Source organism: Protopterus annectens, chromosome 8.part0 (assembly GCF_019279795.1).
Source record: "Protopterus annectens isolate FY-2018-M chromosome 8.part0, PAN1.0, whole genome shotgun sequence".
Lineage (NCBI taxonomy): Eukaryota > Metazoa > Chordata > Ceratodontiformes > Protopteridae > Protopterus > Protopterus annectens.
The window spans coordinates 379,483,774-379,499,403 of record NC_056741.1 but is presented as its reverse complement, the minus strand read 5'-3'; the positions used below and the strand labels follow the sequence as shown (position 1 = coordinate 379,499,403).

At 41.9% G+C, this 15,630-nt stretch overlaps 1 protein-coding gene across 2 annotated transcripts in view; it reads right to left on the bottom strand.

Moving 5' to 3' along the window:
• LOC122808816 (Y-box-binding protein 3-like) overlaps positions 1–15,630 on the bottom strand; it is a 1,306,948-nt gene that overhangs the window by 286,549 nt on the left and 1,004,769 nt on the right. For both annotated transcript variants that reach the window (XM_044079878.1, XM_044079879.1), the window contains exon 6: positions 4,436–4,533. In XM_044079878.1, coding sequence (XP_043935813.1) covers positions 4,436–4,533 — 98 coding nt within the window. The remainder of the gene's footprint in view (positions 1–4,435; positions 4,534–15,630) is intronic.

Here is a 15,630-nt window from a genome sequence, read left to right as displayed (position 1 = left end):
AATCACGATATTTAATACCCACTTGTCCTGGGTTATAATGTGCCAATTTTGAGAAAGAAAAACTGCTAATTACCCACCCCCCCCCAAGGGTGCTGCCAGGAGATGAGTGCTTGGTGCAGGTGGGGGAAGTCATTGGGACAGTTTCCTGTATGGTTGCGATTTGTCTTCTCCAACTTTGGAGGTAGAAGCACCCCATTGCTTTGACCTGTATGAACCTTGCACCTGGGATCTACCTCTAGGGTGTCTGGATCTGCCCCTTTGTGGTCTGTGACACAGGAAAGAACCAGTTCTTGGTAGGCCAGTGTCTACTAAACCGAATTAGAGAACCCGTTAACTGCAGCCCTACACAAGGCCTCCAAAGAATCAAAACCACATTGCAAAGTATGCTTTCCAACTTGTTCAGCTGCATGCAATAAATCCTGCATTTCCTTGTTTTCCGCACATTCAGGATTTAACATTTTCTGTTTAAGCAATGCCATGACGCGTTGCTGATATTTCAGCATATGAAATTGACAATTTAAGGCCCTTATAGCCAAGGTAGCAGATGTGTAAACCTTTTTTCCCCATCTATTCAGTGCCCTAGAATCTGTCAGAGGGGATAGTTTTTTTTGCAGCGAAAGCCTCAACTCCTTTGGGACCCTGTGAAATAGTTTCGGGGTCTGCAGCAGGGTTTTTAAAAAGGAATTTATGCGAGTCCGGAACCCTGTAATATAGACTCTTAAAACACATCTACAATGTCTAACAGGTGAAATGGCTAGTGGCCTGCATTGAGGTAGTAAAAAGAAATCAGAGCCTCTTTAGATTCTGAAAAATGTTGGCTCTCCCAGTGGAAATGCTCCCTCATGGTATGCAAGGTTTCCCCAAAAGAATAGTCCTCTGGAGGAGAAGCTGAAGGTATGGATTCTTCACCATCAGAATCCTCATAGGGTGAAGAGAATATTCCTGATCAGAAGAGGAATCAGAAGAAATAGAAACCTGATCTGAAGATTAATGGTCAGTCTCTTGCCTAGGCCTCTTATCAGGAGGGGGATGGGAACCCCTGATCAAGGTAATCAAGTATTCGGCCATTTTGAGCATCTGTTTTTTAATCATAGAGGCCTGACCACATGGCTCAGGAGTTTGTTTCTTTGCTTTAGAAGGTGTTTTAGTCTTTGCCTTTGAAGCTGAAGTCAGTTTAATGTAAAGATGTTTAGGTCTGAATATACCCTCAAAAGCCAGTGCCTACTCAGCGGCTCCGGAGCCATCTGAAAGAATATTATCAGAGGCTCCAATACCTCGAGTTTCCAGCGACATGGCCAACTCCACGTGGGAGCCAGTAGCGGGCTGCGACTCTAAAGTAGCAGGCGTCAGGGGCTGCAAAAGCACCTCACTGATGACCGGCAAATGGCTTAGGAGAAGCTTCGGTTCTGGGCCTCAGTTCTCTCCTTTTCTTTGCGTTTTTTGTGAACTCCGGTAGTCGGATGGCTATCAGACATTTCTGGATAATTAAACCGGCGTCCAAAATAGTTTAAATCAAAATCATACAGACACTTAATAGTGCGTTGGTTAAATCTAGCACAAAACAGACAACCAGAAACATTGTGATCAGGGCCTAGGCAAGGAATACAGTAAGAATGAAAGTCCTTATGAGGTATTTGCTTTCCACAAGAAATACAATTACTTTTTCTGACATTGGTCTGGAGCAAGAAAAAAAGTTTCCCCAACTGGGTACTTAGCTTTATTGAAGACTTTGGATCTGAAGCTTGAATACGAAAATCTCAGGAGTTGGCCGACAGGCACAAACTGCTTTCTGCTTCGGGCGCCGCACGGCAAGAAAGACTAAAAATGGCATCGGCTGCTTCATTTATACCCCTGACGACCTGACGTCGGGGATGGGGCAACAGCAGCAGACTCAGGACCCAGGACTTCGGAATTCAGGCAGACTGAGGACAACCTGCCAGCAGGATTACCCAAATGTAATGACTGCAACAGTGAAATACGAAGAACATGTGTACCAGTGACCTCCAGGTTGTGATTTACCATAGTTTACCATTAAACCCAATAACTGGCAATTCTGGAGCAGTCTCTCCGTGGAATTTAGAAGATGCTTGGAGGGGGCAGCGAAGGGCCACTTGTCCAGATATGGAAAGACTGAACCCTTTGATTCTCAGATGAGCAGTTACCGCAGCCATACATTTGGCAAACACCTGGGGACTATGGCGAGTCCTAAGGGCAGGATGTTGAACTGGCTGTAACTGGCTCCCAGCCAAAAACACGAGTTTAACAGCACCCATTTATTTTGATGTGATAGTATGCATCCTGAAGATCTACTGAGCACGTCCAATTGTTCTTATTAAAGAAAAGGTGGGATGGACTGTACAATGACTATTCAGAATTGATTCATGTACTAATTCAAATTGCTTAGTTCCAAAACTGGTCTGAGACCTCATAATTTCTTGGGCACTAAGAAGCACAAGTTCCGAATCCTATTTGGTCTGGTGGCACCTCTTGGATGACTAGCAGCTTTGGGGTTTCTTGCGCTGCTGACTTCCTCGGACTGGTTGGACAGTCAGGAAACTTTTCTTTTGCAGGTAGTGGGGTTGGAAAAATGGTATACAATAACCTCTGGATATTACTCTTGGCACCCATAAATCTTCCACTATATTTGCCATGCATCTGGATGCAAAGACAATCTCCAGACTGCCTCCACAGGTGGACAGTTGAGCGCTGGGTCTGTCCAGAAGCAAATCTCAGAAACCCTGGTTCTGCAGGCGTCCTCTGCCTCTAGGGCAAAGTCTTCAATTAGAATTTTCTCTTTCCTCCTCTGCCTCTGGAGGAATCACTATACAGGCCTTGGAAAGGTCACAGAGTTATTTAGAACCATATTTTCTTACTTCTGAATCATGGAGAAGGTTTGTTGAGGGGTAGAATATTTGGATTCCCACAGCAGAGTTTCCAACCTGTTTGTTGCAGGTTGTGTCTTTTACTGAAGACTGCCATCGAATAGGGCAGTGATAAAGTATTAAAAGGCTCCACAAAGTCATAGCCGCATCCAGACAGGTCTCCTTATGGCAATGCCTGAACCAGAAACTCAAGAGGTACCATCAACAGAGAAATCAACCACACTGAAGCATTTAATATGGACAATGGAGTGGTCAGTTGTGAGAATGTTCTTATGAAATCTTCTGCAGACATGGACTCAGTATGATAGCTCTTTGGTCAAATCTCTCAAGTCTAGTCAAGTGTGTCTGGTAATTTGGAGGAGACCTCAGGGCAAAAGTCACCAAGGCAAAGATTTGTTTTCTGAATCTGTCCAATGCTCTCGACTCCGTTTGGACGGACCAAAGAGCTTTGTTCTGCTAGCTCTTTCTGGGTGGCTGTCTCCACCACCATATTAACTGGGACTCCTTTACTCCAGTGGGATCGGTCTTTCAGAGGGGCTAAGAATTTATCGGGTCTCTGGAATAGGTTCGACGTTATCCAGTTCCCTCCAAGCCTGGCGGAAACTAAATGCCATTTCTTCCAGACGAATTTTCAGAAGACCAGCTACCTTTGTCTAAGATCTCTGAAATATCTACGAAGGAGGAGATGTCTTCTGGTGATCTGGGAGACCCTTCATCAAAACCGGTATCCTCTGTGACAGACTCCATCAGGGAGTCTATGCCTCCTCTTGCACATTCTCTTCTGATGTGCTTCCTCTTGGTGATATTCAGGGGAGCATCAAAACAAGAGTGGGAGTTCCTCTACCAGAACTGACTGAACACTTGTTGGAACTGGCTATCCCTGTGGAGTAGGTCTGATGGACTAAGAGCTCGGAACAGATGAGAAAAGGGGTAGGATCTGGAAAGTGAGAAGGTGGTAAAAACCCCTTTCCACAACCTCAAAAGCAGATCGACCCAGGGAGACCTCAGTCAGCAGAGCCAAACAGCCCAGCACAGGCAGATCTCTGCCACCCTCGGATCTGTGCCTCTAAGATGGAACTGAACCCAAACTGTCTACAGCAACTGTCATGAAATGATTTATGAATACACATGCCCTATTACATGCACATACCTAAAAGACTGCATTATGCACCTCTATCTATTTCTATGGTTGGCAGTAAAGTGTATCCAGCAATTTAGGTGATTAAAGTCATTATTGCAAAGTAGTTTGACATCAAATGCTTACGATTCATGAAAACAATCTTCTGCACTATTTTAATTCTGCTTTCTAGCCTATTAAGACACATGTAAAGGCTTTGAAACCTAAAAATACTAGAGAAAAGATTATGCAAGTTAATATACTATTCTGCGGCACTAATGTACTACGTTGGAGAGAGAACACACCTGAGGTTAGCCATGCCCACTAAAAATAAAACTTGTGGTGGGTATATATTTTCAGCTGAGGGTTCAAACAGTTAAATCTAGTCCAGTTAGGAAGAAATGTAAATAAAAATGAATAAACAGCTATTACTCACCTATAATAACCACCACGGTATCTGCGTGGTGGGGGGCGACGGAACTGCTGTGGTTGTTGCGCTTCAGTGGTAACTTCCCTTGTATCACCCTCCATTCCCTACATTAAGAAAAATATGCATAATGCCAATACTGAAATAATTACAAGCGACTGCCATACATTGACTTAGTGAGATGCATTTTTATTTTTGCACACTTGTTTGCAAGAACAGATAAGCAGCTTTGAGAAAAGGTGTCTTCAGTTAACAGTACTAAATAAAGTAGCTTGCCTTTAGACAGGACAAAAAAAACTGTGCTTTTCTGAAATAGAGAAATGTAATTTACTGATTTCATAAAGTATTACCTTATGGAAAATACCTAGCTGATTAAATCTATACCAATATTTATAATATTTGGTTTACAAACAGACAGAGAATAAATATGTTCCAAAGAGTAGCAGTTAAAGCATTACGTCTGCTACAGGTGGAACAGTTTGTAGAAATGAAACTCCTTTATAAAAAATGACCATCTTTTTATGAAGAGATGAAAAGACACCGTTTTTACTTGATCTCGTACTTTGAGATGGAGTAAATTTCCAAAAAGAAAAAAATGTTGGCCTTGACCACTTTAGGCTATTACCTACCCAAATTAAAAGACTGGTCAGAGAGTTCCTCAGAGGCATTTATACCCACTGCAACAAATTCTAAAAACATGAGAAGTGCATTGTGCCATTACAGTACTTTTCAGCATGAGGCATGCAATGATTCAGATGCAAAAACCCTTAATCAAACATGCAATAAACCATTCACTCACTTATTCTTTAGGCTGCCTCCAAATTCTTCTATTTATATGCCATGAGTCTCTCCCATCTTAAAAGCAAAAATCTACTGTATTTTTTTTCTTAACTCATTACCCACTAATCACCTTAAATATATGGGACTATATTAGTTCGCCGAAAGATATTTTCAGCAACCACCTGTTCAGACAGAATCAGCAAAAATCACTTCCGCAATTTGCAGAATTTTCCCAAGACAAGGAAGTAGTTGGCCAACTACACGGCTTTGCTCTTTCCCCCACTGTAGCGCTATCTCAGAGTATATATAGTTAGGGGGTGTGGGGGGCACAGCCCTCTACACTGGGGGTGAATCCCCCACTTGGGTCAGTTTGATTTAGTTGTGGGTTCCATTGTGCAGCAGGGCAATTGTTTCATTGCCCTGGAAAACTTCAGTGAATCACAGAACTGATTTTTGCTGATTGTGTGTCGATGAATAAGCGTTCGCTGAAATATCTTTTGGTGAACTAATTTAGACCCACATATACACAGCACAAACTCCCACCCGAGTGCTCTAATAGTCTGACTGGCAGCTATACCACTGATCAGTCTAACTTGCCAATCTACAAACCTTGCAGTGATCTACAATTGCCACATACTGCTATCAATGCAGTTTTGAGTGACCAGCTGTCAAGCAGTAAGGTCATATTACCACTATGGAATAGTTACATCCAGAATTAACACCAATTCTTTAACTCATCCTGAGGCAAAGTACATTTAATTATAAAAAATGAATAAAGCACATTAACTTGCAGCCTTAACAGTGTGTGCTTTACTTTTATAAGGCTCACATCTCCCTAATTTGCAAGTAAAAACTACACCAGAAATTAGAAAATAGAGAAAAAAAAGGACTCTTGCTGAATGCACTTATTCACAAACACTCAAAACTATAATGGAAAATGAGAAGGTTGAACAGACAGAACCTATTATGCAGTATACATGACTCCCACAGAACAGTCATTTTCATTATACACCCTGCTATAACCCAGCAAAAGGAGGACAGAGAAAAGCTAACATTTTACTGGAAATGTGTGCCACAGCACATATGCCTCAATTTTAGTGTCTACCCTACACTAAAAATCCTAAAATAGTAAAGAGCAGGAAGAGCACCAGTGGAGAACATTATAATAAAGGCAGCAGATTGGGGCAATGATTACTATAAATGTCCGTTTTCCATTTTGGTTCCCAGCTGTGTGCCTTCTGTTCAAAATATGCAAGTGGCCTTCATTGTCTCTGTTGGAAACTGACAAACCAGTCCTAAAGACATGGTATAGGTGGGTCTTGGTAAGCTCCAAACTGTTCACTGGCATGTGTGCATGCACATTGCCAGTGAGTGAGACTGGCATCATAAGAAATTACTTTCACTGCCATGCACCTACTGAAGTCCAAGTGGGTAACTACCGAATGAAATTCATCTTTGCTGACATGCATTTATATAGCTGCATGGAATCAGAAATACCGGATAGGTGGGCATCTGCAATAAACTCTATAATAAAAGGAAAAAAAATTCTGTCCAGGACAAAGGAGCAGTTGACTAATTGGAAGCGATTTCTCCTTAGCCTGAAGCAAATACAAGCACTAGTGAAATCCTCCAAAGCAGAGTCCAAACTGGCCCCATTAACTAAAGACAATAAGGCCTTCACATATGTCCACAATCTCAAAGGAAGCGCGGAGATCTGCTCAGAAATGGTGGTCAAGGACACCACATACACAAATGCCATAGATATAGCCAACCTTCTGGCAGACAGGTACAATGAAAACGTCACCCCTCTGTCCCCTCCCCATCAGAAAATCAGGACATCCCCAGCACCTGCTTCCCTTATCTCTAGAGAGCAAGGCATCACTGTCCTCTAAGGCAAAAATACAGCCTCCATGGGACTCATCGCAGGCTGCATCCTACATGAACTCGGGTGGGAACCTGCAGCACCATTAGGCACCCTATTCAACCAAAGCCTAAGTGCCAGCTTCATCCCAGCCAAGTGGAGGACAGCCACCATCATCCCTTTGCACAAAGGTGGAGCATCCACTGATCCAGGAAATTATAGACTCATCAGCCTAACTAGCCTGATCTGCAAGGCCATGGGGAAGATAATCATGGACCTTATTAACAAGGACATTGGCAACCTCCCACTCGATCCTACACAGTGTGGTTTAGTCAGGGGAAGTCATGCCTGTTAAATTTGATCTACTTTGAGACGGTCACCAAAGGCGTGAAGGGGAAGACTCCACCCCTCGACTTGAGCAAGCCTTCGATACTGTTCCCCACTCAGGTATAACAGATATAAGGACTGAAACTCTCAACTAGGCAATCCGTATGTTACCAGATGGGTAGCAAACTGGCTCACTTGATAGAACCTACCCAGTGAAAATAGGGGAAGCTACCTCAAGCAGTAGACCTGTAATGAGCAGTGTGAAAATAGGGGAAGCTACCTCAAGCAGTAGACCTGTAATGAGCAGTGCATCTCCCAAGGGATTGGTCTTGGGGTCTGTTTGGGATATACTTTTGAGGTGCAGGCCAAAAACAGTGGGCTATGGCTGACCAAGTCTGCAGATGACTGCAAGCTAGGCACTGTCAATTCCCCTAGTGTTGTGTCCAAGAGGATCTCACCCAAACAAAATAACTGGTGCTAGAAATATGGCCTCAAACTGAATGCCAAAAAAATGAATCATCCCCTTTAGGGAGAGTGACATCACCACAAATTATCACATTAATAACAAGGTGCTAAGCACACAATCAGGGACTTTTGCACCCAGGTTGATAGCAAACTGAATCTTGACCACCATATTGCCTTTGTTATATGTAAAGCTTTCTATATAGCCCACCTCATTAGTAAGGGTATCTCATCCAGGGACAAGGTCATATCCCTGTATTCTTCCCTTACAAGACCCATTATTGAGTACAATGGCCCTTGCGGCATGTACCCCGCAAAGCACATGCAGTACCAGGAAAGACCACAGAGGTTCCTCACCAAGAGAATCAAAGGCCTCAAACATCTACCCTAACCAGGCTAATGGCCCCATCTCTAATCAGTCTCAGACTCCTCAGAGGTGACCTCTATCTGGCATACAAAGCAATCTCAGACCCCACCTTGATGGAAAATGCTGTATATCTGCAAGTCAAGCTCCACTTATGTAACCCGCACGCTTGACCTTAACCTGGTCTATATCACCAATAGGACTTGTAGGCAGGACAGATGTGTCAGAGATGCTCCTGTGGAACAGACTCCCTTCTCCACATCAAGCAGAGTACCTCATTAACCCTTTTTAAGGGCAACCTGGATAACTGGATGGGGAACAGAAAATACAACCCTGGGATTCCACCTGTGCCCCTGCTGGACAGAGGTATTGGTGCTGACTTTTCAGAACATGGGCGAAATTCTTAGCTAGGCTTGTAAGCTCTCATGGCCAATAGCCTAGTAGCTTCCTCTGATCCTATGACCAGAAAAGTCCGACTGTGATAGATGCCCTTTGAGGTCTGGAGAGAAACTTCAATATTCACATACACAGAACACAGTATATTTTCCATTTTCATAACTTATATATTTTCATCTTTGTTGCATACACATTTTTTCGTGGGTAATTAGCTGTAACCCATAATTAATGTGAATGCTGCATCATACAATTTGTCTACAGTAAAAGGAGAAAATATGAGAACCTGTGATTTTGCATAAGCTTGTAGCATACAGAAATACAAAGAAAAATAAGACAACAGACTGGCATTTGGGTTGAAATTAGTCGTACAATGAGGGAGAACAAGGATCAAGTTGTTGTGTCTTTCGGCTTTTTCCGGTTAGGGGTCGCCACAGCGGTACTCCGGTCCACTAATGATTGGCAGTTGATTTTTACGTACCAAGTTGCCAGCCCTGATGCACAACCTTCAACAAAGGAATGCCCATTCACGCATGTCTCCACGCAGAAGACACTGAGAGTCGAACCAGACAGAGTCTTACTGTGAGGCGACTTAATCAGCTAAATGTTTAGAGTAGTAAATCACCAAATGGGAATTTAGCACAGAACCGCTATTGTTTTTGTCAGCAGTACTGCAGCTTCCATTTGCTTTTGGATTGGAAATTATCTGGGTGTAGAGCAAGAGCTGAGCCAAGCGCTTTGTAAATGTTGTTTTAGCATACTTTTACAGCATTTGTTTTTTTGTAAGTTTAACTCTAGTAGGATGGAATTTCACAGGGCTGAGACAGTAAGAATAGACAGTTTCCAGCAGAGTGTTTTTTTTTTCCAGGTAAGAGATTTGTTATTGGAGCATGGTATTCTTTTGCTGTATAGCAGTAATTGCTTTAGAGAAGGACAACTATCTGGCTTAGACAAGTTTGTGCACAGAAGTGGGTTGAGAGTGGGTTAACTATGCTAAAATTCTAACCAATTTAGATCCTTCATGTCTGTCTAGAGGTGGGTTTTAGGAGATGAATACAAGGCAAACCTTGCTATTTTATTAAAGCATGCATGAAGTTTGAACTTGAAGGTACAGAGATTAGTCATCATTGGTGATACATACAATAGAGATGGAAGTAGGTAGGTTGCCAATATAAATTTTCTTGTCCAATTTGCTCTAACACAGGCAGTCTAGTTTTCTGTGTATTTTTGATAGATTGGAGAATATGGTGGTCATATTAGTGTGTCATCTACAAGTATTCCGTACTCAATTACATTATTTTGGTAGAGAGCGTTAGTTTGCTTTTTTGCATTTAGGAGTAGGTCTGCAGTGTCCAGCAGAGATTTGAGAGATTTCATGGAAGACTTGCAGTGTTGGGGCAGAGCAGATGAGGGTTGTCTCATCTGCACACTGACTATATGCTATTTTGTGGTGGTAAGAGTTTACAAATTTATATATCAGATAGAAGTGGGCCTAGTACTGATCCTTGTAGGGCTCCCAATTGGGAGCCAAAGGAAAGATGGGAGAGGTCGCTGAGAAGTTTGATGGGAAACAAATGTCAGTCAAAAAGTGCTGATACTACGTTACCATTATTTCTATTGGTTCTGTTGTACAATTGTTAGCACTGGTAAAGCTAGTAAGAGCAGTAATTATGCTACAACTGGTAAGGAAGCCATGTTAGGAGAGATGATGTTGGGCAAGATATCAGAGGATCTGGGAGTGGGATATTTTTCTAGCATTTTTGATAGTGGTGGTAGTACGGATATGGGTCTATAGTTAACTCAGTTGAAATTCCACTTTCTTCCAAATATCTGGGATGTGGTTTTCTGTTATGGATTGGTTAATTAGTAGAGAAACCAGGAGGGCTAAAGCTTCAGAAGTGAATTTTAGGTACTCTGTTGCTAGGCTGTCTGCTGCTAAGGCTGTTGGTTTCAAATTTTGTAGATTTAAAGGAGTTAGGACTGGAAAGAGGGGAAAGTACTAAGACATTGTGGTAGTGAGGGTGGTGGAAAAGCTCTGTTTAATGAGAGCATGGAGTTTATACAGTGGGAGTTGAACTGGGTGGCTATATTGACTGGGTTGTTACTGATGTAGTGTGTTTATGGTGCGTTAACAGCTGGTGAAATAAGAAATCTTGCAGAAAAGGAACGCAAGTATTGACTGCTGGACTTTTTCTGACAATATTTTCCATGCTTTATAGTAGTATTTGTCTTGTCTCTTGTTAGCCAGGCTACAGAGTTCGACCTTACTCTTAGCTCAGACTGGTGTGCGGCTACGGAGGATGTTTCAGCATTACTGAAATGAATTACACCTAGAGGCACGGTCCTCTTTAGGGTATTCCAGTTGTAGAGTTTAAATGTAGAGATGAAGTCACTAAAGATTTTATATTGTGCACCTATTTCTAGGCTGCCTGTCTGCACATACTGGAATGGTCTCTGCCTGCCTTGTTGACAGTATCCATAGCAATCTACCAACTTATGTTGCCCGAGTATATTCGGTTTATTTGTAAGAATTCAGTTCAAGAAATTGAGAAATTAAGTGAAAGTGGGAACATTTTTTCCATTTAATAGGTTTTCAAGCTACCAAGAGTAGTAGTTCTTAACAGCAACTTACAAAGCCAAGACAGTTTGGACAGAACAAGTCTCATTACTTTAAGGTAGACATACTCCCCTTTTCAGCAACAGCTCACAAACAAGCGCCATCTTCCCAAACAGTCTGATTTAATGCTGACCATTACCTCTTGTGGATTTAGAGTTGTAAATGCAGTGAGCTCTATCTAGATATTTTTGTAAAATAGGATTTCTGTCAGCATCTGTATATGCCACCTTTCCAGGAAGTGTCTAGTTAGATTTGCACGTGTGAACTGTTTTGCAAATGGATGAGTACCCAAAGCCTACAGGAGTCCAGCCATGTACCTTCTCCGATGTATAACATGACTGCTACTCTGCATGAAATCTGATTCCACCATTCCTTGCAGACAGTTAATGCTGTGCCCCAAATTCACAGCAGAGCCCTCGCAAGGTTAATAAATGCAAGTTGCCTTTTCACATCACTTGCCTGTTAGGAACAAGAACTTTAATTCTTATTGTGCATGAGAGGTACCTGCAGCAAATCCTGGGGATTCAGAAAGAGCCTCGCCACTGGCAGCAAAAAGGAGCTGTTCATGCGATGAGAATCTGCTAATCAGACACGTCAGCCAAATAGTGTCTTTCCTCATAGTAGCTACTTTGCATGACTGAATCACCCTTTACCACAAGTACAGAGCAGCACTTTCCTGTGGTAAACAGTGGCAGCCCACTCATCATATTGGCACAGGCAACTGCCACCAAATTCACTCTTACACATACCTGTCCAAGTTGTCAGAACATCTGGCAAACAGTTTCAGTGCATTACTGTTGGTAAAGTGCATGATGACGTTAGACCTGCTCTAAGTATAGTCCCTTTGATACTTCAAATATTCTACATGGTGTTAGCTAACAATCCACCTGGCTCTGTACTGAAGCTCCCACCTCCACCCCTCCCCAGAGACAGACTTATAGCCAATGCTTCCCACAGGTACCTTTCCCCCTGTAACATCCAGGCTGTTGCAATCACCGAATTGTGCAAGACATTACAATGTTGTACTTTCAATATGGCTTATGTGAAAAATAAGCCGGCTACACTCACTCATTCGTTGGCATACTTGGCTAATGCTGCTTCGTTAGCATTTAGCATAGCAGTGGAGACAAACCACCATGGTTCTAAGGTCTTCATGGTAAAACACCATGACAGGGCTACCTCTGAATAGAAAGTATTACTGCAAGGTGCATTTGTCTGAAGATGGCAAAGTTTAACTGATGGCTGAAATGGAGTACTTAGATTCTTTTCTCACTTTTGCAGACTAAATTATAACTACCTTTGTGACTAGAAACCGCTTTAAAAAAATCCCAGATCTTCATTCTCTGATGGCAGGTTCATAGGTACATATTAGGCTGTCTCCAGGCTATTACGAGCCTGGCTAATAACCAGATATCAGAATCAAACCCTGTACCTTGCATCTGTCAGGTGAAGACCTTAACTCTTGTGACAACCCCACCCCCTGCAATAGGGAATGGCTGGCAAACAGACAAGTTTACAGTTACTATTACTAGGCATTTCGTCCAAAGGATGACACTCAGGAGTGCAGCACTCCCATATCCCCTTAAAGTGTACTACAGCGTCAGAAATTTGTTTACATGGTGTGGGAGTAGAACCCACAGCCTTCTGTACCAAAGGCAAGTATGCTACATGTTGTGCTACTAACACAAGGGTCAGTTCATATTTGCACAACTCCATACAGACAGACTGCTGTGAGATTAGTACTATCTGTCTAGTTATACAATCCAGAAGACTACTTAATCCAAGTGCCACTGCAGAAATCTCATGAACTGCTGCTGTTTTTTTTTTTTTTTTTTTTACTGGCTATGATTATGCCAATAAGTGTTTATTGGTTTTGTTTCATTTTTTTAGCTTTTGATGGAACAGGCTAGGTAGAAAAACATACGGCTTCACCTTAATATACCAATCTATGAATTTATGGAAGTGTGTGACGACCGTGCCCTGGCCCAGCTATCAAGGAGCCTCAATCCTCACCACTATCAGACAGGTTTCATAGAGGAGGAAAGGATAACTAACACACAGTAAAGTACAATTTCCCTTAAATGCACAGAGATCAGTCAGTCTGGGGCTGGTTGCTCCCTTGCTCTCCAGGTCCCCAATAAGACTCCCCACTGGCACAGCTATAGGGTCCAGATCTCAGCCTAGCTGGCAAGCTAATCTCTAGTACCCTCTCTGACTGACCAGTAATTCATGTCCCTGCCCAGGTAGCAGACACCACACACACACTTTAAGAGGTTATACAACCACACAGACCCTCCTGGGACAAAAGCGGACAGGTTCTCCAGCTGTGCCCCTTTACCCAGGCTATACGGTAGTAATTACTGCCACCACCAGCTAATAAATATCAGCTACTCAAAGGCCCTTAAAAGGGTGTCCAATTATTACTGTGCAATATTATCCAATGGTAGTATGACTAACAGTTTAGGCTTACTTTAGAGTGGTCTATTACAATAATCTCTATAAATATGCAATGTACTCTAGAGCTTCTCTCTACACAAATCAGCCACAGGTATAAGGTTTAAAAATATTTAATAAATAATTAAAACAAGACAAATCTACTACACCACAGAGATATCCAAGAGTTCAGAGATGACACAGAAACTTAAAATACAGTAGGACAGGTCTGATTTTAAAGAAAAATACCTAATTAAGCTTTACTAGCTTTAGCTATTCCTACAAGAAATCAGTGCTAAACTTACATGTGAGCATACGTCAGAGTGCTGGTAAGTTAGATATAAAGATCAAAATGCCTAGTCTCTTGTGAGAAATAGCATTTTAAAAACATTACTAACATGTTTGCTGGGTCCCTCCCCAAATTACATATTTTTGACACTTATGATGCAGTATGAATACTGGGAAAACCTAACACCTGGTCTGAGTTCTCAAGCCACAAACTGCATTATTTAGCAATCTAACACCTGCTCAGAACTTACAAGGCATTTCACATGTATTTTCTAACTAGAGCAATAAAGCACCTTCCATATCTAAATTCTGGTCATTAACTTTAGCCTTAAAACAATGGGCACAAAACCTTTATCCAGACACACTGGAACAGACTTGTAAAACATTAAAGAGATTCATAAGATCTTTTCAACTTAAGACATTTGAAATACTTTGCTTTCCTTAAGCAGATGGCAATGTTGCAACAATCCTGAAGTTCACATTTTAGTGCTTTCTTACATTTAAAAACAAACCTGTATTTTACATTTATTTATACAGTTGATAGAATTACATATCAAATTCTATTTGACTAGGCTGGCAGCCTTCGCCCATCTCTCCCCAATAGTCAGTGTTCTGTAACATGTCCTTAAATGAACATGCAGACCATCAATTCTAATCTTTGAAGACAGAACCGGTTGGTACTCTAGATGTGTTCCCAAGCTAGTGCTGTTCTCAAACTTGACCATGGCGACCTTGGATTTGTTGGACGTTATGCTACTTAAACCACACTACCTTTGTCTTTTTTATATCTATTAGTGTCTTACTCAAAGATTCAAAGCACCGAGTGCTTTTATAAACAAACTGGTATTCTGAAGTTAGGAAATGAAGGGGGGTATAAGATGATAAAGGACAGGAAACCAGGAATTGCACTTGGGCTAATGTGGTCAGAAGTACAGTAAGGTAGACTGGAATGGAGGTAAGGAATAGAGGAGACCTGACATGCACCAGTCTACATGGACAGTGGCAATAGACAGGCAGAGAATAGTAGACCATAATCAGGACAGTAAGACTGGCTGATGCTCTGCAGACCCTTTCCATAAATCTGAAGTTAAGAAAATAAAAATTCTCAGAGTCGAGAACCAAAAAAAGAAGAGGTCACACCCAACTACTTAATACAGTTCCTAACAAAATCAAAGAGACTACCATTTAAGCAACTGCAATGTTGACTGCTGACAGGAACTCGGCATTCCTTCTATACTATCTGCTCTCCAAAAGTTTTTAATTGAAGCAGCCATCCCAGTCACCTCACCCTCGCTACAGTTTTGATGACGAGACAGAACAAGTTGGTGCGTACTGTGGGGAGTGATCAAGACAGGAGAGGAAGAAAAAAACAGGAGGAAAACAGTGAGGAATAGGCAAAGTAAACAAACTGTGGACTTGGGAATATATTAAGAATGGAAAATGTACAGGTGTAGTACCTGGAAGAACAAAACTAAAAAGTAGAAGATAAAACTGTACCCAAACTGCAAAGAAACCAAAAATGTGCAGTGTGTGAAGGAGCTGATATTCATAATCCACTGATGTCAAATATTTATCAAACTAAACTATTAGGTCACTTTGCTGGTAAGAAAACCCCAACAAAAACAGTCCCAAATGTTAATCAGTAAAAATTTCATTAGTCTAAAGACATACCCCCCTTC